The 25,545-nt window shown below is 29.9% G+C and overlaps 1 protein-coding gene and 1 long non-coding RNA gene across 2 annotated transcripts; both read right to left on the minus strand.

Annotated features, from left to right (window-relative positions):
• Window positions 1-7,107: 7,107 nt before the first annotated feature.
• LOC129920273 (uncharacterized) lies at window positions 7,108-7,856 on the minus strand. Its single transcript, XR_008773218.1, has 2 exons — window positions 7,661-7,856; window positions 7,108-7,583 (listed from the first exon to the last, which is right to left on the minus strand). It is a non-coding gene; the product is annotated as an uncharacterized LOC129920273 (long non-coding RNA).
• A 6,949-nt stretch (window positions 7,857-14,805) lies between these two features.
• LOC129918723 (protein takeout) lies at window positions 14,806-21,043 on the minus strand. The gene is made up of 5 exons (XM_055999422.1): window positions 20,745-21,043; window positions 15,950-16,039; window positions 15,720-15,873; window positions 15,369-15,652; window positions 14,806-15,012 (listed from the first exon to the last, which is right to left on the minus strand). The coding sequence occupies exons 1-5, from the start codon at window positions 20,854-20,856 to the stop codon at window positions 14,819-14,821; spliced, it is 834 nt and encodes a 277-aa protein (XP_055855397.1). The 5' UTR covers window positions 20,857-21,043; the 3' UTR covers window positions 14,806-14,818.
• Between the last annotated feature and the right edge of the window lie 4,502 nt (window positions 21,044-25,545).

The raw sequence follows: 25,545 nt of genomic DNA on the forward strand, positions 1-25,545 counted from the left end.
TTTTGTTGCTAGCTTTTCATATAAAATGAGTCACAAGAAAAAGCTAAAAAATAAATACCTTTTTTATTTTCTCATATTAATTTTTTTATTTTCAAAGCTTACAAAAAAAATTATGCAATTTAAAAGCCAAGTTTAAAAATAATTTATTGAAAACAATCATTTTCATTAAAAAAAAAACAAAAAAATATGAATTTTTATCTTCTCATGTCATTAATTCCATTTTATTCCCTAACAACCTATAAAAAACCTATACCATATGAAAGCTTATTATTTCACCTTTCATATGACGTATCAATCTCATTTCAATGATGCCTACAAGAGAAGTTAGAATATTTTAAAGTCAACCATGTCAAATTTCCAGACTGAGATTACGATACTTCCCACACTGGTGACTGTTCATGGCGCAACAGATCTCCACTGGTGGTTTGATGTTTTTCGCAAGTTTCTTGATTTAACATTGTGTGGCTTGTAGTTAGTCTAGCGTTATGTGTGACCTACCAAATGAAAGGTAATTGTATCAGGATGCACATAAATGTTTAATCAAATTTCTATCTGCTCTTGGTAAAAAGTTATAACCTGTTGAATTCTAAAATTTTATTTTACAGTTATCTCAAAATTGTGTTTACGAAAATTGAAACTTCGCACACATATAGTCGTAGTCATGGTCTATCATTACTCCATATACTTTATTCCTGTATCTATTAAAGAAAAAAAGATAAAAATAAAAAAACGATGAAAATCGGTTAAAAACGGTCAAAAAACGTGTTTTTTAAAAACTTGTTTCATCCGTTATTCAGTCAAAACTCAGTAAACGATTCCAAGTTTTTGCACATGTATGAATAAGACCTACATGTCCTATAAGTTTGAGATTTTTTGAACGCTCCAAAAAAAAAGCTAAAAATCAAAAACTACCCAAAAATACCCCTAAGACACAAGGTGTTTTTCAAAAATTCATATTTCAAAACGCAGAGTGTTGGAAAAAAATCCGTATTAGACCCCTAATTTTTTTCCCTCATCTTTTACCTGGCATCTTTAGGATTGTCAAAAAAAAATGTCCTTTACCCAAAATCATCATTTTGTCATAGCCCCAACACGTGTACAACGTTCAAACAAAACGTTATAGCTTAGTTTCAAAATTTTTTAGAATTTTTTCTTAAATTTAGTTATTCTTAAATTAATCTCATCTATCTATAGCAAACAAAATCAATTCTTTACGACTTCGCGTTTAGATTTTAGCTCAAATTTCATCTTTGCGTTTTACCCCTGTTTACCCTATTAAATGACGGAATTTTTAAAAATCCTTCATTTGGATTAAGCCTTAGGTTATTATCTTTCAAATAAGCTATAGAAGATTTTTGTATCTCTAATAGTTTATTTTTAATTTTGAATTGAAATTTTTTGCCGCACTACGAAAGTACGAGAGTGTAACGTTAGAAAATGGCGTCACTTTTTTGTGGTGGCTGCCATGGTTCATCGATTTAGGTATAACACGTTATCACGTCAAAAATTTATTTTTTTTTTTAGCTTTTTCTTGTAAATTATCATTGGATTTAAAAAAAAAATATTCCGTTTTACTCATAAATATTTTAGGTCTTCATCTTAGCTTAAGTACATACTTTACTTTAAATTTTTAAATTTTTTTTACAAGGTATTTGACAAATAAATAATTTTTAGACCATTTTTTAACAAAAGCACACAAACCTGTTTTCTTATGACGTTATCACGTAAAATTATTGTCCGTAAACGAACTTTTTTCTCCAAAATGGTTAACTTGCGTAACTAAGCCTTAAACTAAACGTAATGAACTTATGGAAGTTAAGAGCAGCTTGATCTTCGTAAATACTTGGTTAACAAGCTTATATAAATCAAATCAAACCCAATTTAATTACATAAGTTACATTTTTGATAGGGGTTTTGTTTATTTGTTTTTATTTCTCTAATTTCGATAAGACTTGTATTAAAGCTATCTGCTAAATCTCAGAGCTTTGACAGAGCTTCGGTTAAGCTTCGTTAAGCTTTTTATAGATCTTACAAGCACATTGTTGTAAAGGCTGCAACTTATATAACCTTTTTCTTTTCCCATGCCCAACAACCTTACTAAAGTTTTACAGAAGCTGAAATGCAGCTTCGGTAATACCTGCGTTGGGATAGAAGCCTTTTATTTCTAAGATTTCATATATTTAATATAACGTTTACAACTCAATTTTATCAAAATATTTCTTAGCACCTTCTTCTAGTAATTCAAAATCTCAAGTATAATTTTCATGTTATTGTTATTTCATCCAAAGCATAACAGAATAAAATTAAATTGGTTATTAACTTAAAAATAGCTACAAAAAGTGCATTTATTTATTAACCTCTTAAAATCCATAAATATAAATTGTAGGTACTCCGAAATTTAAATATTAAAATGACATTCAAATTTATTTCAAAATTTTAAAACCACCTTAAACCGAAACTAGGCAATCATATCCACTCTGCGCTGCAATAAATTTATGCAATACAAGCATTTTATATATTTCAAAAATTACCTCTCATTGCCCATAAATCACTTAAGAGTATCTTAATAAGACATTTCCATTTATCATCTCGTTTCACCTCAAAAAGTCATAAGTTTGTGGCTCCAAAAAAAAAAAAACTCCCCCCAACATTTAAAAAATTCATAAAATGAAGTGATAAAAGTAGCAAATTTATTGGTTTGCCGCACTCAAGAAAAAAAAAAAAAAACGAATAACAACTTAAAACCAAAAAGGTATTTCATTTGTGCCCCATTGAAGTACCCCCATAACGCTGCTGCTGCTGCTGCTTGCCTTTTTGGCATTAAAACGATTTAATTTGTATTTAAGCCTACAACAGGAAGGGAGCGAAAATTCTAAGTTGTGAAAGTGTGAAGTAACCGACAATTTACGGCTTGAATTCGGCAATTTTCACACTCAAAGAGCAAAGGTATTTGCTCTCGTTTTTTTTTTTCACTCCCCCTCTTACTATAAATTTAATAGCAGCACACAAAGATGATCCAATCCTTAGAGCTTTTCCGATTTCCCTCGCGCGCTATCTCAGCACCTTTGAAGAAGAACTAAATAAATTTTTACAGCTCTACTAACATTTCTTCTTCAGCAAAGCCAAGCGAGTGAAGAAAAAAAAAATAGAAACGTAACAGGCTAAAAGGAAGGGAATTTAATTTCGCGTTCATTGCCTTGTTCGTTTCGTTTACTCCTTTTTTGTCGGATATAAATTTGAATTTTTTTCATTTTCCAAAAACCAGTAGGCTTGGAACTTTCGCACCCACCTGTAAAACAGTCAGCAGAGGCCTATATTCTTTCGTCATTACAAGTAAACATTATTTGCGCTCTTTTTATGAAGGAAAAGTATCCTCTCATTCCCCAAAAAAGGATGCCCCCTTCCTCCATTCCCATTTGTTACATTTCAATTGTCTTTTCGAAATTAAACTCTGTGAAAATTTATACAACCCTCTTCTGTGTGTCGTTTCCTTTTATATTTTTTGTTGGAAGGAATAAATTTAATCGCAAGGATAAATTTCATTCTTGGATTCACGGATTCTTTGCTATTCAGCAATAGAAGAGAGTGAGGCATCATCTTCGACAAGGCGGCAGAGTTTTCTTTTGGAAAATCTTTAAGGAAAACAAAAAATCACCCCAAAGGCAAAATGATATTCAAAAACAAAACAATAAGAACAAAAAAAAAAAAGAGAAATCACTCGTTTAGGGAACGAAGCCGAATTCCCCAAGGGACACTCTGCATCGCAGGATTCGTTTTTCGTATCGTTTTCGTTATATCGAAAGGAAAGGAACGACGAAGAAGAAAAATGAACGGGGTAATGCAATTATTGAAAGTATCCATTTAACTTTGCCGAAAATCTTCTTTAATTTTGTGTTGTCGAGAATTGGAGTTTGGTGAGGTACCAACGTTACCAAAGATGAAGAAGACATCAGCAAGCGGAAACATGGGAGTAAATAAACCCAAAATTCCAGCTTGCTGAGCTGGATCCTTTTTCTTCCTGTCAAAAGTCTCGTCGAATTGCATTAAAAACTATTTTTGTTTGATTAAAAAAAAAAACGATGATACTTGAAGCGAGTGATGGCATTGCGATGCTGGTTTTTCAGGGTTGTGAGAAGGACCTGTGTCAATCCATTTGCCTAAAGAGCTTGTTGTCTGATTCGAAAAGTGGAGTTTTATTTGTATTAATGTCTGCGTTGAGAGTAATTTTCATAAAATAATGTAATTATCATAAGGTTTTTATTTATCCTTTTAAAAAATAAAATGTTTTTTGGGGAAACTTTTTGAGAATTATAAGATTGAGTTTTGTAGGAAAAAAAATCAAATAAGATGTTTGTAGGCAATATTTATGGAAAAGAATTTTGTGCAAATGAAAACAATTAAGAAACATTTTTGTTCCTTTTTGTGATTAACCATCGAAACAATTGTGGTATAGAATGTGTTATTAAATTTTAAGGAGACCTATTTAAATGAGTTAACGATACTGTTGAGATTTTTGAATAGATCGAAAAGTTGGTGCTTTAAAGATTTTAACATTCCTACCCAGATTTTTACATTCCAGAAGTAGTTGTCTGTAAAGTCGGTTTTTTTCTTTTGTGATAACGTTTAAAAAACTTCAAACTTTTTTCTTCTAACACCATTAAATCCATTTTTTTATATTACAACCTATAATAAATTTTATACCATCTGAAAGCCTATCGTTTCAGCTGAAAATATTCATATCAACCATGTCTGTACAACATCAACAAAAAGAGCTAAAATTTATTGAAGCTGATGGTCATGGGCAACAGATCTCCACAGGTGTTTTGAGGTATTTCTGAAGTTTTTTTTAATTCAACATTGTGTAGCTTGTTGTAAATGTACCGTTATGTGTGATTTATTAAATGAAATCTAATATTATCAGTATGCTCAATAAAGATAAATCAAATTTGTATGTGGTCAAGATCAAAAGATAGACCGTTCTGAAAAAAAGAACTTTATTTTACCGTTATTTCAAAATTGTGAATATGAAGTTGAATCAAAATTTGCACAAATATAGTCCTGCCCCATTTTATATCTATCTACAATTTAAATTTCATTCATTTATCTGCTGAAGAAAAAAAAAACAAAAAAACGTTTAAAAAATCAAAAAACTTGTACAACCAAAAATTCTTTTAGAATCCAAATTTTTTGCACAAATATAAGCATGGCCATAACCTTTATGTCCAATAAATTTTTAACGCTCTGAAAAATTGTTAAAAATAAAAAACCACCCAAAAATACCCGAAAAGTAGGTGTTTTTTTTTTTTTTTTTAAATTCATATTTCAAAACGCAGATACTTAAAAAAAAAAACGGTATCATACCCCTAGATTTATTTTTTTGTTATCTTTTGAATCTCTTTTTTTTTAAATGGTCAAACAAAATTTCCCCTACCTACACGGTTAAAAATTCTGGAGTATTTTTTAATACAGCTTTTGTATTAAAACAATTTTCAATACAAAAAATAATACATTTTAATACTTCCAAAATATTAAAATTATTTTTAATCTTTTCAATTTCAATATTTAAGTATTAAGTTTACTAAAAATGTCATTTGAATAAAATTATAAATTAAAAAATAACAAATTTCCTTGTGTTTTTTCGCGGAAAATTGTGAATAATTGTTAACAAATTAGTGGTGTGCGTGGTTTTTCGGTTTTTGTGCGTTTTTCGTCGGTAAATAAAAGAAGTAAGATTTACGGTAGCTGACATTGGTCCCCAAATAGTCATGTTTTGACAATTTTATGTGCACTGTGGTCAGCAGCAGCCATTTTAAAAATGAAAAAAATCTATTGTTTGAGGTCATTTTCTAAAAAAAAATATAATTAATATTTGTAAATTTGTACTAATTTGAAGGCGCTTTGTGTTTTTTTCGAAGCAAAATACATACATTGCAGATAAATTTTAATCGGCAATAAGATTTTACATGCCACAGTTTGTAAAACAGATAAAATAGAGACAATAATATCACCATTATTATATTATTTATGATTAATATATATTTTCAGTAATGAATTTATTATATTATTAACTTTAAATACATTTGGTATTGAATTGAAATATTTTTGTATTATCTTTTAATAAAATTCTTATTAGAAATTAATATGAAAAGATTAAATTTTAATATGTAATAATTGAAATTTAATACATTTGGTATTAAATTCTAATATAAACTGTATTATTTTTTAATACAATTTATTTATTTATTTTATTTATTTTGTCTTGTATTAAATTTTAATACATTTCTGGTGAAGACCTATATGTAACCCAAAAAGTATTAGAAAATACTCCAGAATTTTTAACAGTGTATAATCAGTACTTTGTCAAAGGTCTAACACATGTTTAAGTTTTAAAAAAACTATTTATAACTTGGTTTTGAAATTTTCTAGAATTTTTTCAATACCCTTGTTGTTGTACTCCTGTTTACCCTAATTAATGATTGAATTTTTCAAAATCCTTTATTAGTATTCACCTATAGGTTATTATCTTTCAAATAAGCTATAGAAGATTTTTCTATCTTCAATTGTTTATATTTAATTTTTAATTGCAATTTATGCCGCACTGCTAAAAAATTTCAGATGAAACGGGAGAAAATTGCGTCACTTTTCCGTGGATGCAGCCATGGTTCATCGATAAAAAAAATTAAAATTAAAAAAAAGTACGCATACACCACAGTGAACCAATTCAATCAATGTAATCGACTGTATTTTTGACGATTTTTTTTCAATAGTTAAAATTGAAACACATCAACTGAAAAGAAACTTAAGCATTTATAAGAGATTATGTAACATTTAAAATATTAACATTCTTTGAGTGCAATTAAATAATATTTATCAAGCACTTGATTTTCTTATAATTTTTTAATTCTTAAATGGACACTTCTTCTTTTAATGAGTCAATTATCAAAAAAGCGTATTTGTCTAAGTATAATGGATTATCCTGGACTAATGCACTTTTCAAAAACAAGTTAAACTTGTTCTCGAAATTATAATCCAGTGAAAATATCTCTTCAAAACCTTTAAAATCCTTAAAATCCAACTGTGAATTAGATGCGCTTTATGAACAAACAATTAAAACTAAAAACGCTTTATTACAATTAACCCAAAGACCCACCTATCAAAAAATTCAAACCATTTAAATTAATAACACGATGCACAGTTTTGAAGAGATTCATTTTTCCAAAAATTACCACCAGCAGAAGAAGAAGCAGTATTTACAATAATTCATTCTAATTTAACTCCTTCTGCAGAGTCTTATTGAATTTGCCACTACGAATATTACCAAAAACGCTTAACCTCTTCTGTTCCGTCTGAGTGCGTAAAATCATGAAATTTTCTCTCACGCGCCCAAAACATTTTACACAACCATCCATCATCATCGTCGTCGTCGTCGTCTTCGTTCCAATTTTCTATTCTGTATTTTCACGACGGTTTATATATCCAAAAAACTGCTTCTTCCCAATCCTGCTGAACTTGCAAATTAGTTGTGTTGAGAAATACATAAGTCAGAAGAAGATGCTGCTCAAAAATATCCTGCGTACATAAATCTCAAAATTGGAAGAAAGCAAAAAAAAAAAAAAACGAAACTCCTCTCATCTCCTTGTGGCATATTAAATTTAACTACCATTTGCCACCATCAGTGAGTTGTGTCGTCGTCGTCGTTGCTTCCAAAAAAACGGGCCAAAGCCCGGAGTAACTTTTTAATACATAAACACCGCCGCACCCGGATTAGAGAGGAGTTCCAAAGAGGTTATCAGAGCAGCGTGAAAAAAGGAATCATCTTCGTCTCGTTCAATATTTCTAAGGATAACCCAGAAGATGAAGAAGAAGAAACCTTTTTACAAAGAGACGTATAACCAACGAATTTTCTGCCATTTCAGCAAAATGGAAGTTTACCCTAGCGAGGCACAAAACTCCAAGCTGTGTCGCTGTATACGCTTAGATCGTCGTCGTCGAGCCTCCGCACACGTTTCTCTCTCTCTAATCTCTATGAAAAAGAGTCCTTGCAGCAAGGATAAAATGTTGCTGGTGCCGGTGGATGTGCGCTATTTGGCGTATGTGGATTAAGCTAAGTGTAACTAATACGCCTTCAGAAATTGTTCTGCATCAGAGGAATCTTGACGAAATCTTAGAGTTTTAGAGGCAAGATAACTCATCTTTCCATACCACATTCCTTTTTTTTCGGGAATTTTTTTTTTTTGTATGTTTTGTTTGTATTTTCTTGTTTCTTTTTTTTTTCTTGCAAATCTTTTTCTTTATTTGAGTTGGGAAAAAAAATTCAGATACGGATAAAGTTTTCGGGGTAAAAGTTGAGCGAGGCTATCTTCTTTGAATTTTTTGTGAAGAGTTTTTCGGGCTTGAAAATGAGATTTTTAAGGATTTTATTGGAAATGATTTGATTATGGTGTTCGGCGATGGGAGATGTATATAATTTTAAAAATTGCAAAAGTTTACACATTTCTTCGAGGGGGAATTTTTTCACAAATTGAAACTATTTCTCAAAGTTTTGGAAGAATTTTGAAATATTATATTGAAGGTACCTAACTGTAATATTTTTTATATTTAAAAATTAGGTAAAAACTTTTAAAATAATTAAATTGCGATTATCATACCTGGACGACCATCTAAGTTTTATAATTTTTGTCCATATTTACGTTGAAAGGCAGGCATTTTCAGCGAGCTAAAAAAAACTGTTTAATCTTTTAGAGAATTTTGTTTGCATAGCTCTTGCACTCCATCCATAGTAACTACATATTTTAATATCGAATTGAGAGTCATCAATTAACATTTTGCTTGAGTAATAACACTGGTCAACCAAAATTTAACTTTTTTTTTGCCACAAGAACCAAAATACACTTTTTTAGTATTTTTTGGGGTGCTGAATCCGAATCTGAAGTCAGAAAAATTTGATTGGCCTCCGTTTTTGAAATATTACCCTTATAAAATGCTTAAAATCGTCATTTTGGCTGTTTTCGAGCTTCGGTTTTTATGTGGGGTACTTCATTATAAACAAATTTGTAGCGGTGATTATAAGAAAAGATATTCTTCTTTCCAAAACTGTTTAAATTTTCCCGATATCTCTATAATTGCTCGAGATATCTTAAGTTTCAGTTAGTAAGCCAAAGAGAAACTAAATTTAATCTAGAGTTTAAGTCACTGGTCACAGAATTTTTGCCACCAAAATATACTTTTCTGAAGGTTTTTGGGTTACTGAACTCGAATACGCAATCAGAAAAATTCTATTAGCCTCCGCTCCGTTCTTGAAATAATACCGTTATAAAAAAAAACCGTTTTTTGCATTTTATAACTGTAATATTTCAAGAACGAATTCTAATAGAATTTTTCTGATTGCGGATTCGAGTTCAGTAACCCAAAAACCTTTAGAAAAGTATATTTTGGTTCTTGTGGCAAAAAAAGTTTAATTTTGTTGGCCTGTGTTGTTTCTGATTCAAAGACCTCTACTTAAATTTTAAATATCTCGGGCAGTAAAAGAGATATCGGAAAGATTGAAAGAATAAAACTGGCTCTTATAGGCACCGTTACAAATTAGTTCATAATGAACTACCCCACATAAAAACATAGCCTCGAAAACAGCCAAAATGACGTTTTTTGACATTTTCTAACGGTAATATTTCAAAAACGGAGGCCAAAAACTACTAGAAAAGTATATTTTGGTTGTTGTGGCAAAAACCTTGTTGCCCAGTGTAATTAGAGTAGTGTTAATGAAAATATATAATCTATTAAGTTTTTGTACGTAATTTCCACGTGCAATAGTCGCAGGTGTTTGTTCATTCATTGACATTATTCAGAGCATTTTTCAATTAAATTTTCGATTTGTTAACTATTTTGTCTACTGCAAGTAGTAAAAGTTGCTGTTTGAAGTATATCGCGTGTAAACGAAAGGTACAAAATGAGTACCTTGAGGTACCCCAGCTACTTTTTCCCTATTCTGAATAATTATTACCATGTCCAACGTGGAAAAATATTAAAGAAGTCTCTGTAAATTGTATAGATTTCTTCAGGCAGGGCTTGTCTTAATTTGAATTTGAGGCTTCTTTGTCAATATCTTCAGAAACATTTAAAAAGACACAGCTGGAAAAATTTTCTCAATAACGTCGATGATTCCATGCACTTTATCAATAGTTGAGTGCCTTTTAAACCAACCTGGCTCGAGAATGAACTTTTTAATTTTTTTCATTGGGGATATAAACTAATGGGGATCGGGTCAAAATTCTGGTTTCAAAATTCTGCTTTTCAAAATTCTGCTTTTTCAACGAAAATTCTGTTTTTCAAAATTCTGCTTTTTTTCTATTCTGCTTTTCAAAATTCTGCTTTTTAAAATTCTGCTTTTCAAAATTCTGCTAGCATTATACATGAACAAAAAAATTCTGCCAATTCTGTTTTTTTTTTTTATAGCATATGCGCTGACTAAAGAAAAATATACCTCAAATGTAATTCAACATTGGTACTTTCCTAAATTTTTTTGTTTAAGTGTCGCAAATATTTTTTAAAATGCATAGACTGACTTTCTTTCAAATAAAATCTATAACTTATTGGAACCGATGTTGTTTGATACAAAATATTCCTTTTCTTATTCAAATTTTTGAATATTCATCTTTATTTGATAAATTAAAAAATTTTGAATTATTTTCGGAAATTTTTAGTATTAAAAACCTTTTCTTAATATTTTCAAATTTATTCATTTATAAAACAAAAATTGATATTATTTATGTAGGTAAGTAATCAAATAAGTAGATATAATTTTTCAAGGTTTGGAAAATGTTAAAAAGCGCGCGCTTTTTAACATTTTCCAAACCCTTTTTTAATTTTTTGCAGAATTTTGAAAAACAGAATTATGAAAAGCAGAATTTTGAAAAGCAGAATTTTGAAAAACAGAATTTTGAAAAGCAGAATTTTGAAAGCAGAATTTTGCAAAGCAGAATTTTGAAAGCAGAATTTTGACAAAAGAATTTTGACCCCGGCAGAATTTTGACCCCAACCCAAACTAATGCATAATTTTATTGATTTTTTTTTAAGGACAAATATCCAGTACCTGACTGTATTAAAAAAAAAAAAAAATACGTATACGCCCGAGTGACATATTTTTCTTTCATTTCTCTATTTTCTTAATTTAGGACAAAAATTCGGATTTTTAATTTTTGTTTTTTTTTTTTACAAAAATCAGTCCGAAAGTGTAAAAAAACTTCTTCATTTTTCTTTTGAGAAATTCAAAGAAGACAAAAATCTTACTTGCGGAGTGACTTTTAAAATGGTTGATAAAAAAAACTTTTTATCATTTCTCAGATAATCAAAACAAATTAAAAGCTAAATTGTATCTTTTCGATTATTTGTTTCGTTTTATTAAGGTTAACTAAATTAAGCATTAGAATGCGGAATTTTGAACTTAATATTAAGATTTTATCCCCTTTTGAAAAGTTTACTCCTCTTTTTGTATCAACAAAATCTTTCGCGATTCTAGTGATTTGAAATTTGTTTAAAGAAGCTTCTTGCTTATAAAAAGTTTCAAACCTTCTACTAATAGGTAAGTGATTATTTTACAGATTTTACGACTAAATTTTTAAATTTTAATATTTTAAAATTATCATAATTTTTATAAATAAATCGTTTATTTCAGTCCAGAATGTGTAGGTACATAAATGAATGTTCAAATTGAAAAGGAAAAAAATAAAATGCACGACTGAGGTCGCACGTACTTGCTCTTATGGTAAAAGTAATTAAAATGTTAAACCTTTTTACTGAACAAAATTAGGGAAAATTTAAAAGTTGATATTTCTAAGGAATTTCATAAGTAGTGTAAAAAAAAAATCAAATCTGTTTTTATAATTAAATAATCTTTTACACAAAAAAAGGAATTTTTAGAAAAAAAATTTCGAAAATCGTTAGATTTTTAGATGTAAAAATAATTTTGCATACAAATTTTCTAACATTTTTCATATGCCATTTTTAGGGAAATATTATTCAACACACAAAAACGAAACCAAGATAAAATTCATCAATCCGTTTTCAAAAAATCGATTTTTCAAAAAAAAAAAATTTGAAATAGTTTTTAAAAATCAAAAAATTTGGTTTTTGAAAAATTATAAAATTTTTTATATAATGATTGTTTTAAAGTTTCTGTATAAAAAATTTGGTCGAAATCTGCTTCGTCGTTGACGAGAAATTCATAAATAAAAAAAAAAAAAACATTTTTATGTGTTATGTTAGTTTTGGTCCTAAAAAAATTTCATGTCCTCTAGGGAATCACTCAAAGCTGTTAACTACCAAGTTTGAAGAAAATAACTCTATAAACTTAGGCTGTACCTCGAGGTACACACAGACGGACAGCTAGACAGAATTGCCGGACCCCACTTTTTTGGCATTCTCCATCGTCGTAATGTCATGTAAAATTGTTATCTCGAATTCGATTTTTTTTTAACGAATCCTAAACTTGCCCAATACTAGCGCAAGTAAAAAGAAATACTTCAGTGTACTTTTAAGTACCTTTTAAATTAAAGACCTTTAAAAAGTTCCACTAATACTTCAATCTTCTGCAAAATGACCATTCCCATCAACTCTTACAATAAAACTCTATAATTACCACTAAAAATCCTTAAGCTCTCTCTCGGTTGACCCCAATCCCATCTCAATGGCTAAGTAAATTTAACCAAAAAATAAATTTTATTGAAACACTCACAATCTATCTGCATTCTCTGTGTTATCTATGTCTGCCAAATAAATAGTTTTTATCTACTTATCGTCAATTGGCATAAATTCAATTGGAGTTCTTCACAAAACTCCACCAAAAAGTTTTATCCTAATCGGGTTTATTAAGTTTTCTATGATCTTTCTCTTATAGTCCTCCACAAAGTGTAGCCAATCAAAGGCTTATAACAGCTCTTCTTAACCTATCCCCAACCTTCTTGTGTCTTTAATATTAAATAAATAAAATGGACATGGAAAAACTTGAAACACCAACTTTCCCCCCTTTTTCGCATTAAGTGTGTTTTTTGAGAACAGAGAGGAATGGGGAATGTGGAGTAGTTTATTTTACAACATAGTTCCATCTTTAGCCTATCCGTCTTTTCGGCTAAAGGTTTGGGTTTGTAAAAGACGTAATTGTCCTTAGAGTTATAATAGAGGCCTTTATCCAAAACTATAGGGCTAACAAAAAACTTTTTCCTGTCTAGCGGTTTAACATTTAACACAATACAACCCAACAACTGCTAACTAACTCTCAACACCATCAACTACCACCCCATAGAGCCCTCACAACTCAAGCAGAAAGCTTGAGGTTATACGTTTGGTTTTAAAGAACGACGACAACAACGTCGACTACGATGACGACCAACGATGACGAGAAAACTTAAGGCCCCTAAAGAGTCAAGTCAGTGAGAGAGGTTAGTTTTTTTGAGGGCAGCAACAAGAAAAAACAACAAAAACAACAAAAAAACCTACACTTTTTGAATAAATTTTGCACTTCGAAAGCCTTAAGCCCGAAGCCGACCGGAAAGAGTTCCCCTACCCTTTGTTATTTTAGGGGCTGTTTTGTGTGTGTTGTTGAAGTTTAGAAACGCGCAGAGTTAAACTAAAAAGAAAAAGTTTACTTTGTTTTTTCTTCTTTTTGCTTGTTTTTTTTTTGTACAAAACAAAAACGCAGCACAATAAAACAATACAGCAGCGCCCTTTTTTTTTGAAAATTTTCTTCTACCAAAGAATTGGTTGACTTTTCATACATTTTGAAAAGAACAAGAGTGACTGAAGTTTTTCTTGCAAACACAAAGCTTTGATGAAGTTTAAGTCGGAGTAACGAGGGTAATGGAAATTGTTCTCATTTTATCGTTCTTTGGAAAATATGTGACCGGAATCACTCGAAAATTGAACAATTTTTTTTGCAGTGGCAATTTTTCGAAGGCCTGACAATTATGTCACCCACGGGATTTGGGCGGTTTCTGAAATTTCAAATATTTTTTTTTTCGAGGTGACTGCCTCGATTATCATTCCGTCAGACGAATACGAAAAAAAAAAAGTCTGTGATGGGTCTTCTCGATCGATGGTTGGGTAGACGAGTTTTTATTGATAGGGACGAACTTGATGCATACAAAAAAACAGGCACCAAAACGGGACACAAGTCCTGAATAGATAAGTGAGGAAAGATAGGCGACAATGACTATGTCAGTCGTATATAGAGTTTACTCGTGCCTATTCCACAACGTTCGATGTGTTGCATTTGTTTGCGGAATTCGTTGGGAATATATTCGTGACTAGCAAACGTTACGTGCGATGATAGTAGTAAGTTCTTGATGGTTTTGCTTAGTCCTTGTTTTTTTTTTTAGCTGCGACGGAGGAATTTACTACACACATTCGAACGAAAACGCATCCGGCGGTATTCAACATAAATATTTGTCGCTTGCTGATTTCGAATTCAAAAGTGTGGTTAAGCAATGTTTACATATATGGGAAAGGGATTTTGTGACAGGAGTCCTATAAATTAGGGCCTGACTCTATGGTTTTTTGTCTTGTTTGGAATGTATTTTCACATCACACAAAGTTTTTTAGCAGAAAAATAGTTGTAATAGTTTGCTTTGGAATAGCAAACGTGCTTTTTAACGACTTTGTTTTTAAAGGTTTTTAAGACTTTATGGGTTTGAATATAAACAAAACGCAAATACCTGATTTGTTTTACTTAGAAGTTAAAAAATATATTTTGTCTAAAAATTTTCTAAAAATAAAAAAAAAAAATAAAACAAAAGTATTAAAAAAGTTCCCAAAAATGTTGTCTTCTTTAACCCTTTTTCTGTCCACCATATAATTCTGCTGGTGTAGGAATATCAGCGACAAAGAAGTTCGCTGGGATGTAATGGAATATCTTTTTCAAAACATCAAGTAAAATGTCTTCAATGGTTTGAGTGATGACGGTGTACAATGCATCGGCTAACATCTTCCAGTTGTCATTGAAAAATTTGTTAGTACTGTCCTCTGTGAAAATAAGAAGAACAATTTTGAATTTTTTTTATATTCAATCTAACTTTATTTTATTTTATTTTATTTTATTTTATATTATTTTTTTATTTTATTTTATTTTATTTTATTTTATTTTATTTTATTTTATTTTATTTTATTTTATTTTATTTTATTTTATTTTATTTTATTTTATTTTATTTTATTTTATTTTATTTTATTTTATTTTATTTTATTTTATTTTATTTTATTTTATTTTATTTTATTTTATTTTATTTTATTTTTTTTTTTTTTATTTTATTTTTTTTTATTTTTTTTTTTGTTTTGTTGTTAAATTGTTTTTTTTTTTTTTTTTTGTTATAATTCACACTTACCTAAAACCTTATTTCCATTGAATAAATTTGAAAAATGTGACTTTAAGCCATCTAAGTGGAAGTCGACTCTCACGTTTGTTACATTATAGAAAGTATATCCACCTTTTTCATAGAGATGAGTTTTTGAACTCATTATAACTGTCATATTTTGTGCATCAAGAAGGACCTTTCCTTTTCCATTTAATGGAATTAGTAGAATTCTTCCAAAAAGACTATAATCGCCAATGAGTTTCATAACTGGCAGCATAAATGTTGTTTTCCAACTAAAATCCTTTGGATAGACTCTGAAAGTTTAAATCATTATTTTATTAGAAGTGACTTCTCTTCCAAAAAAAAACAAATGAACTTTACATGCTCTCTAAAACGTGAGTCTTTCCGAATCCCAAGATTTTGATGTTTGATAGTTCAACTTTGAGATTTATTGCTTGACTGTTGCCCTGGTTGATTTTGATCCTATTTAAGTAGAAGGGATCAAAACTTTTGATGGTGTCTAATCCTGGGATACCTGTTGGTAAAATTAATTTTTTTTTTTCATTTTGGTGTTACCTATGTAAATAAATGGAAGAGGGTAAACAACTAACCTGTACCCAATTTGTCAAAAAGTTGTTGTATACTTTGTGTTGAACAATTAAGAAAATCTTTGTCAGTAACACGACATTGTTTGATGTAATCTGCTGTAAGTAAACAAAATTAGGCAGTTATGAGTTCGAAATTATAATGGTTTCATTTTGGAAGGCGTCTTTTAAGTAACATGTATTCTTAGGTTTTGATGAAAAAAAGCTTAAATATTTTACTTATAGCTTAGCCAGTTCCCAAAATTTAAATAAAGTAGGTACCTATACAATTTTTTTTCACGAAAAAAGTTTAATAAAACACCATTGTTTTCGTAAAAAATTCGATTAAATGTTTAGTATACATTTTTGAATTTTTTTCAACCGACTCCGAAAAAGGACCCCATAACTTTGGACTGGGTGAACCCATTTGGATAATTATTTTTGTATTCGAAAACTGGTGCCTGCAGTGTGGTCTTATTACAATTTCGTTCAATTTTGACTATAGAATCCGTGATAAAACCATAAATACAAGTTTCGGTCCATAGAAGTCGAATTTGTTTTTTTTTTTGATAAAAAGGATTATTTGTTGTATATGTACATAATTTTTTTTTTAATGTTGAGCTTGTTTTTTCAGACACTACAGAGGAGTTTTTTAAATTATTTTTGTTTTTGAGAAAAAATAACGGTGTCAGTTATACCTATACCGATTTTGGAAAAGTTTATTTTTCGCGAAAACGGTTCCAAAGATTTTATGAACATAATTTTAATGTTAGTTCTTAGATAAGAAGATTTTTGTTTTTTATAAATTCGTTTTCATGATTTTTACCATATATATTAAATTCCTCCCAATTTCATAAAACTTAATTATTTAAAAGAATTTTTATACTTTTTTTTACAAATCAAAATTAAAATAAAAAAAAAAATTAATTTTTTTTTTTTAAATCAAAATTTTCGAAATCGAAATATTGATTTTTTTTGGAAATTTTGTTTTTATGTGTTGATTAATTAGTCATATACGTTTACCAAATTTGTATGCAGAAAGTCTTGTAAATTTTAGCAACTTGAGTTCTAAGAGCCAGTTTGTGTGACTCGACTTGTTCAGTTTCAGTGCTCCAATTCTTTGATATAGCTTTAATATAATAAAAAGAATAAATTAAAAAAAAAAAAAAACAAAATGTTTGGGGTTTAAAAAAAGAAACAATTTTAAGAAAATATTTTCAAGTATTGATTGATTACACTGGTCGGCAACGAAAATGGAGCTAGAACAAAACCATACTTTTTTAAAAGATTTTTGTGTGCTTCACGTCACGTTTTTTAAATACTTGAATATTAACACGTCAAAAACATTTGACGTCGAATTACACCACCGCAAAATATTTTTTTTGCAAATCTTCTTTATGCAATCTTAAAACGCAATATTTTATGTTCTAAATTTATATTGACTTTTTTTTCAAAATTATTTTTTTTTCTTAGAGTTATAGGAAAACGAAATTTATGATACTCGTATCTCAAAATCTTAGTACCTACATATCATAATGAATGTTTTTTTTTTTACCCAAATTCCGTTTTGCGACTTCTGATTTGGATTTTAAAAAGCAACATATTAAATAAAAATGTATTTTTTTTTTATTTAACATCAAAAAGAACTTAATTGAAAATAAGTTTTTGAGAGTTTTTAGTGAAAATAGTTATGAGTATAGGTCAAAAACTAGACGTGATAGAACTAAATTGTAAACAGTTTTGAATTCAGCACACTTAAGTTAATTAGAATCACCTTACATAGTTCTTGCTTCCGACTTTTTATTTGTTTTTGCTATTTTGTTATTTATAAAATGCTAATAATCTTGAGTACTATTTCAAAATGATATAAATTTAAGAAACAAAATTGGTTGCAGGACACTTTCTTTATCAATGGTTAATTAAACTACTTCCTAGACTAAATCGCACGTTCTTCGTCTTAATTCTCATGTAGGTTTTATAAAAAAAAATTAATTCTAACAAATTAGAAAATTCTCCTAATATCTATGATGTTAGGTAAAAAGTTATTATTTTATTTTAATGGCATTTTTTAAATTTTGCTTATAAAATGGTTTGTCATTAAAAAAAAAATAAATGCTTTGAAAATACCTAGTTCGAAAAAATGTTCTTATTTTAAAATCTTGTACAAGCTTGTTAAAAATATATTAAAGTATTAGAAAAAGTGTATATATATGTATTCTGATGTTTTATTATTCAAAAATAGAAGAATGATTTAGGGCCATTTTTTTCACTCGGAGTTGAACATAACTTGAGAATTTTTATATTAAAAATTCTCAAGTTATGTTCAACTCCGAGTGAAAAAAATGGCCCTTAATGATTAAACTTGTAATATTAAGTTTTTGCTTGTGACCAATTCTTTATAATAATATAATTGTTTATTTCAGTACTTTAATTGAGTGTTTTTGGTAAATTCTTGTACTTTTTTTTCTGCTAATTGCTTATTCATCATTTTGATTAATAAAATAAAAATTTTAGTTTTATAAACAATTCAGTGTAGCGGGTTTAATAGAACATCTATAGAAAATTTTAATTAAAGACAAGAAATCCAAAGTTTTACGCTTATCCTTATCTATATATATAAAAGAAAGTCGTGTTAGTTACACCATTTATAACTCAAGAACGGCAGAACAGATTTGGCTGAAAATTGGTAGGGAGGTAGCTTAGAGCCAGGAGACGGACATAGGATACTTTTTATCCCGTTCGACAGCGTTCCCGTGTGACAAACAAGAAAAACATAATTCCGCCATCAGGCCAAATGACAATCGGTCTGTCCGGTAAGTTGGTCAATGTGAACCCCCCTAATCAGACTTGGAATAACAAAAAGCAAATTACAGCTATGTAATTGACGTAAAATGACAGCTATGTAATGACGTTTTGATATTTTTGATATTTGATATTTGTAAGAAATCAATATTAAAACTATTTCTATTAAATAAATAATTAACAAGTGGATTGAAGTGAAGTGAAGTTTAATTAATAATGCCCTAGGTCCCTATAATTAAAAAAAAAAAAATTGAAATGAAATGAAATGAAATACATATAAATATCTAATATATAAAAATCTCATGTCGCAGTGTTTGTTATCAAACTCCTCCGAAACGGCTGGACTGATTTTTATGAAATTTTATACACATATCGGGTAGGTCTGAGAATCGGCCAACATCTATTTTATATACCTCTAAATTGTTAGGGTGGCACATCCAAATTTTTATATCTTCTTAGAACTATCTTTTCGAAATTTTTTGTGTATGTCGGGAAGTCTGAGAATCGGCCATTCGACCAACATGAGTTTTCATATGATAAAATGGTTAGGGTGGTCCAACCAAAAAAATTTCCTTATTTTATTGAAATGATTTTTATGAAATTTTGTAGGTATATCGGGTACGTCCAAAATTTAGGATGTTAGGGTTAGTTAGGGTGTTCCAACCAAAAACTTTTTTATGTATTTTTTTAACGATTTTTATGAAATTTTGTGGATGCATCGGGCAAGTCTAAAAATCGGCAAAAATCTATTTTCATACCATAAATGGTTAGCGTGGTCCACTCAAAAATTTTTTTACGATTTTTTCAAGTCCTGGATTTATATTGTTTTCAAGGGGTTCAAAAAAGTTAGTTTTCGAACTCATACGAATAGCCTAAATTCGTAATACTTCATATTCTAAATACAGGAACTTTAGGCCTACAAACACCAATCTTGATAACGCTATCAATAGAACTCAAAAAATACATTCTTTTATTTTTTATAAAGACCTGTATTTGATATTGTGACCCGATTTTTTTTTTTGGAAAAGATTAACACACTCGAAAATTGGAAGTAAATATCAGAAGAGGCGTAACGAAGTCCGCCGGGTCAGCTAGTCTAATAATAAAATTTAAAAAATTTTACTCTAAACAGTACGTTAACCTAGCACGCAATTTTGCATTTTATATGTAATTTTCAAAATCAATCATAAACCAAAACTGATTGTATCTATTTTTTTTAACTAAATTAAAAAAAAAAAACACCAACTCACACTTATATGCACATGCACATATTCTCTTTTCTCTTTGCGCATTTGCACTACGAAAGAAGTCTTGGTAACAAGTTTCAAATTCAACATTTTTCTTTATCAACATTTGGTATCAGATCTAACAGATAAGTAAATTTTTACCAAAAAATAAAACTAGTCTTTTCTAAGGCGACCAGAACTCTCGATTTTTTTTTTTCTTTGCACCACCTGGCATCAAAAAGGCCATAAACATAACAACCATTTACAAAATAACACGAAATCTTATCTGAGCCTTATTAATATTTCAACATCCATGTAGTCGACTTATATCCAATTAAAACCAAAAAAAAACAAAATTGAAAAACTTGACATTATACTCATACAACACGCGTGTCAATTGCTAAATCGCATGCACCAAAACCAAACCAGATCTTAAGCAATCCAAAGTCACTTCAGAGTCCATTTATAAACTCTAATGCACCACACAATCAATCAATTCTGTGCCACCACACACACTTTTGATTATATCCTTGGATATTTTTCTATCCAAAGTTAGAAGTTGTTTTTGGTTTGAAAAATACTACCGGCCAGTATTATAGCAACTAGGTCAACACATTCACTCTTTTTTTTTAAAGTCACTCAACCTGTTTTCGATTTCAAAACATTTAATTTGTACTCACATTACCGTTATAGTAATACAAAATTTAGTTTATTTCGAATTGAATAAGTTCTTGTTTAAATTTTTTTTAAAGTTTTGGGAAAGACGACTTTTCAATCCCTTTGTCGCGACTTACGTGGGTCTGTCAAAAAACGTTCTTCTTCAGCTGCTTCCACTGCAACTATCACCAATGTGGCCAAAATACCCGCCAACAAGAACTTGCAATAGAACCGCACCTTGCTACCCATCTTTTCTTGTATATTTGCCTATAAGCACTTCCGAAACTTAAATACGAATCCACGAACAAATCCAAAGAACTTCCGAAAACTTTTACTTTCTTCCGCAGGCTACCTGTGATGTGTGGTCTCAATCGCCAAGTCTGTCTGATGATCTCTTCGCTGTCTGGCTGGCTGGTACTCGTATAATCCGCACGACCGACTTCCACAATCGCAAATGCGCCTCAGTCTGCACGCGACAATTCAATTATATAACTTTACGACGACTATCCGCTGCACTGGCAATAACGGTTAGTGGTTGCCTGGCTGCCTGCTGCACTTGCATCCGATGCTGGACAACTCGGTTAGGAGGTTAAAGCCCACAATCAACTCGCGAGTACAGCACACAAACAGCTGGTCGTCGCGTCGTTCCAGCATCAGTGCATCGGTAGCAACTAGCAACTTGTCTTGACGACGACCACGACGATGGCGGTGCAGACGAGACGGAAAATGTTTGCTCAAAATTAAAACGGCATCGCATCGCAAATGTTGCACCATCATAGATTGTTCCCGCTGCCGCGCCACCCTGCTGCCACATAAGACGCAGAGGGTGGCTGTTTCGGATTCTCTTTTTGTGTTTGGCTTTGGCTATGATAGCCTTTGAGAGGTGGAGAACTCATGTTGCTTGTTATTGCTCGTTTGTTGTCGGTCGTGCATTTTTATGACAAACGCATATATGCATGCATGCAAAACTCTTTTTGAAAGAACAACAAAAAGAAAACGAGCAAAATAAAAAAAAACAGAGGCAAGCGCATAATTGCGACAAACAGTTAAAGCGGAACGACCAACCATTACCACCAACCCACTTGACTGGAAGCAGGTGGAACTTCAAATAAAATCGTTTGAGCTGATGACTTTGGAACAGCTCGTTAAGTGATTTAAATTTTTTTCTACCTTTTTAGGGTGAAGTATTGGATTTCTGGGAAAAATTAAGGATTTAATCAATAAAAAGTTACAAAAAGACTACAGTGGGACATTTGTACAAAAATTGTGCAAATTTGTAGAAATTTTATTAATAAAATACTTTTGGGGCCTATTTCAATTTAGTTACATCAGCTACATCAAAGACTTTAGACGTTAAAAGGAGCGGTCTTGGTCTTTTCGAAGCACTTTTTAGAATATTTGCACTATTTAGACCATAAAAAGAAATTCCCGAGGTTCAAAATCGAACTCAATTAATGATTTTTGAGGTCACTGATGTAGTTGTATGAGGCTCCGAAACAGGCCCCTGGTCTAATTTGCAGAAGCTTTTCGTTCATTCCTCGAAAAATGTTCAAGACTTGTAAAATTTTCTTTAGAGCAACAATATGCGACCAATATGTGAGCCTTAAGTTTATGTTTTCTTTAGTGGTTTTCCATATTTTGCACAACATTTTTACAAGAACATATAATTTTTTTTTCTTTTTTCTATTTTGCAAATGAATTTAAGTTGCCTAACTTTTATTTTTTCGCCGAATGCAACGCATGAAGAATTTTGTTGCCAGAAATGGTAGTCGTCCGTTGTTGTTGGCGGTGCAACGAACTAGAATTTGGAAATACTTAAAGCCAATGACTTATGGCAGAGGCATAAGGTCGTTTTTCTAATAAATAAGATACATGCAAAAGTTGCAAGTTGGTTGTTTAAAATATTGTAGTTAGATGAGCATGATCAAATAAGAGGCAATTATTATGAAAAAAGATTATAATAATAGATTGAGGTTTTATTTAAATTTAAGGATGTTGAAATAGATGATGGTTATCGTTTATTTTGTTAACAATCTTACAATTTCCAGATTATCCAAAGTAAAAATTTTTAGTTGCAATCAACGATGCGGTTGCAGGGTTGTGCATAATTCAATTTTTTTTTTTGTGATGATGATTCTGTTACGGTCATTTTGAAATATGCGATAGCTGATGATACCTATATGCTTCTTTTTTCAAGGTTGACGTTAGCTGGTCAGTTTCCAACTTTATATATTGTTTTTTTTTTTTTTTTTTTAAATAAAAAAATGAAATTTGGCATAAATTTAAAAATATAAAACATAATGAAAAGGTTGGGCACAATGGTGTATACGTATTTTTACTTGCTCAATAGAGCAAGTATTGGTTTCGTGTCGAAAAAAAAATTGAGGTTTAAATCAAAACCAACATTAAAATGATGGAGAACTCCGAAAAAGTGGGTCTCAATTCGGTCCGTGCGTCTGTGCAGTTGTGCGTCCATCTGTACACATTTCCACAGCCTAAACGGGTGGACGGATTTTCTTCAAATTTGGTACAGATGATTTTTATGGAATTCTAAAAGTTGATTTTTTTTTGTTTTTTTATATCTCACTTAGAAAGTGTACCTCCCATACAAATTTTTCAAGTTATACCAAATAACTCGAAAACGGCTCTAACGATTTTGATACAAAAATTTGTGTATAATTTAACAAACAAGACCCAACTTTTTATTGAAAAAAATATTTTTATGAAGATTACTAACGGTACCTGCCATAGAACCGTTTTTTTGGTTTCAAAATATCTCTTACAAGACTAACCCGAGTTCAAAGAAAATTTTAAAATCTTAGAAAATTTTCAAAAAACACATTTTTGGATTTTTAAAAAATATTTCAAATTTTTTTTTTTAAAAAATCAAGTTTTTGAAAACGGATTTTTAAAATGTTTCGAAATTTTGTTTTTTAGTGTAAATTAATTATTTCTTCAAAATGGCATACCAACATTTTTCTTTTTTAATGTTAGAAAATTTTTATATATAAAAAATTAATTTTTTAAAAAACTGCTCAAACGATTTTCAAATTTTTTTTTCTCAAAATTCCTCTTCATACAAGAAATCAGATGGCATACTTCATTTTGTAATAAAAACCTTTAAAAATGGAGTTTTATTAATTATAAAAACAGATTTTAGGTACTTTTTTACATAATGGGAAATAGTTTAATTAAATTTAATTATAATTTTTCCTCATTTTTTTTATAAAAAGCTTTAAGATAAGATATACTTTTACCATAAGAGCAAGTACGTGCGACCCCAGTCGTGCATTTTATTTTTTACAGGTACTAGTAGGAATTCAAAAATAAAAACTGTTACTTTCATAAAACTAAAAAGTTTTTCAATAAGAATTCATTAAAAATATTATTAAAAAAAAAATTCGGTGGAATAGTGTTTTTTGCGAGAGATAGGAAGGGGTTGAAGGTCTACAAAACAATAAAAAGTATTGTTTGTTAAATATAACCATATGACACATGGTTTTAAGTTATTTTTTGATGGAAATCAAATTACTCTAAGAAAAATTGTTGACGATTTATACCAACAACACCCTGTTGTTTCAGGTTTTAAGCCAGAACTATAATTGGCGGATGGAGTCGGATGCTACTGTCAATTGTTGTTGTTTTCCATAAGTTTTCATCCGTCGAGTGCGGTTGCGAGCGCACTCGTCGGATGAAAACTTATGGAAAACAACAACAATTGACAGTAGCTTCCGACTCCATCCGCCAATTATAGTTCTGGCTTTAGATGAAGCAGACAGAAGAATACCATAAAGCCTTTAAAAATATTTATGTATGTTCAAACGTTGTTTTTATTCGACAGGTTGAGCTGTTTGTTTATTTTATATAGTAGGTACATGGTAAAAAAGTTTAGTTTGTTATAAAAACTTTAACTCCAAAAAACCTACAGAATTTTCCGAAAGGGTGTTTTTTTTTAAAGACAGATGAAACTAAAAATGAGTAAAGAAAAACTATGACAAAAATGACAATTATATAAAATGTTTCAAAAACGACAGAAACCATGATTATAATCAATCTGTACAAATATTTTAGGTGAAAGGGTGTTTTTTTTTTGTTTAGAAAAATGAGAAGTATCAGCTATATAGTTCTCAAAAAACTCAATGTTATAAATGGTACCTTTACGAACTTTATTAAAAATGTTGTCTTTGCCATTTATTTTTAGGTGTAGAGAAAATGTGGGCTTATTGCAAAAACTTATTAACAATAATGCTACCCTTTTGAAATCCAGCAATTATATTACATTTGAAAGTGGAGAAGAATTGAAAGAAATTCAATTTTAAAGTTCAAGTTAAGTGAAGAATTGAAAGTATAAAAGGGTGTTTTTTTAATACCTATAACAGAAAAATAAATTTGTTAATAAAGTTACATTTGGTATAGAAACTAAGAATAAGGAAACTTCATAAAATAATTTAGGGTCAAAGCCACAAAAAATCAATTACTTGTTTTAATGTTCAATTTGTCATCGGAATAAAAAAAAATCTTTGGGTAAAATTGTTTTTTTACTTGCGATATAGGTACTATAGGGCAAGTTTAGGATTCGTAAAAAAAATCGAACTCGAGATAACAATTTTACATGACATTACGATGATGGAAAATGCCAAAAAAGTGGGTCCGGCAATTCTTTCTGTCTGTCTGTCTGTCTGTCTGTGTGTCTGTCTCTATCTGGAGCTGCAGCCTAAACAAGTGAAGTGATTTTCTTCAAACTTGGTAGTTAGCAGTTTTTGGTGATTCCCTAGAGGGGAAATTGAATTTTTTTTTTATGACCAAAACTAACGGTACCTGCCATATAACGGAAATAGAAAAGTTAATTTTTTTCAAAAACGGCTCTAACGATTTTAATTAAAATTTTTGTGTCTAGTACTACACATAAGAGCCAACTTTTTAAATAAAAAAAATATT

Source organism: Episyrphus balteatus, chromosome 4, assembly GCF_945859705.1.
Source record: "Episyrphus balteatus chromosome 4, idEpiBalt1.1, whole genome shotgun sequence".
In the NCBI taxonomy this organism is placed as follows: Eukaryota; Metazoa; Arthropoda; class Insecta; order Diptera; family Syrphidae; genus Episyrphus; species Episyrphus balteatus.

Excerpts from the sequence above, each read along its gene's own strand:
- LOC129918723 (XM_055999422.1), bottom strand. The coding sequence starts at position 20,856 with ATGGGTAGCAAGGTGCGGTTCTATTGCAAGTTCTTGTTGGCGGGTATT. Across the intron at positions 15,653-15,719 it reads ACTCACGTTTTAGAGAGCAT|AGTCTATCCAAAGGATTTTA; the intron begins GTAAAGTTCATT and ends TTAAACTTTCAG. Across the intron at positions 15,013-15,368 it reads CAATGGAAATAAGGTTTTAG|AGGACAGTACTAACAAATTT; the intron begins GTAAGTGTGAAT and ends TTATTTTCACAG.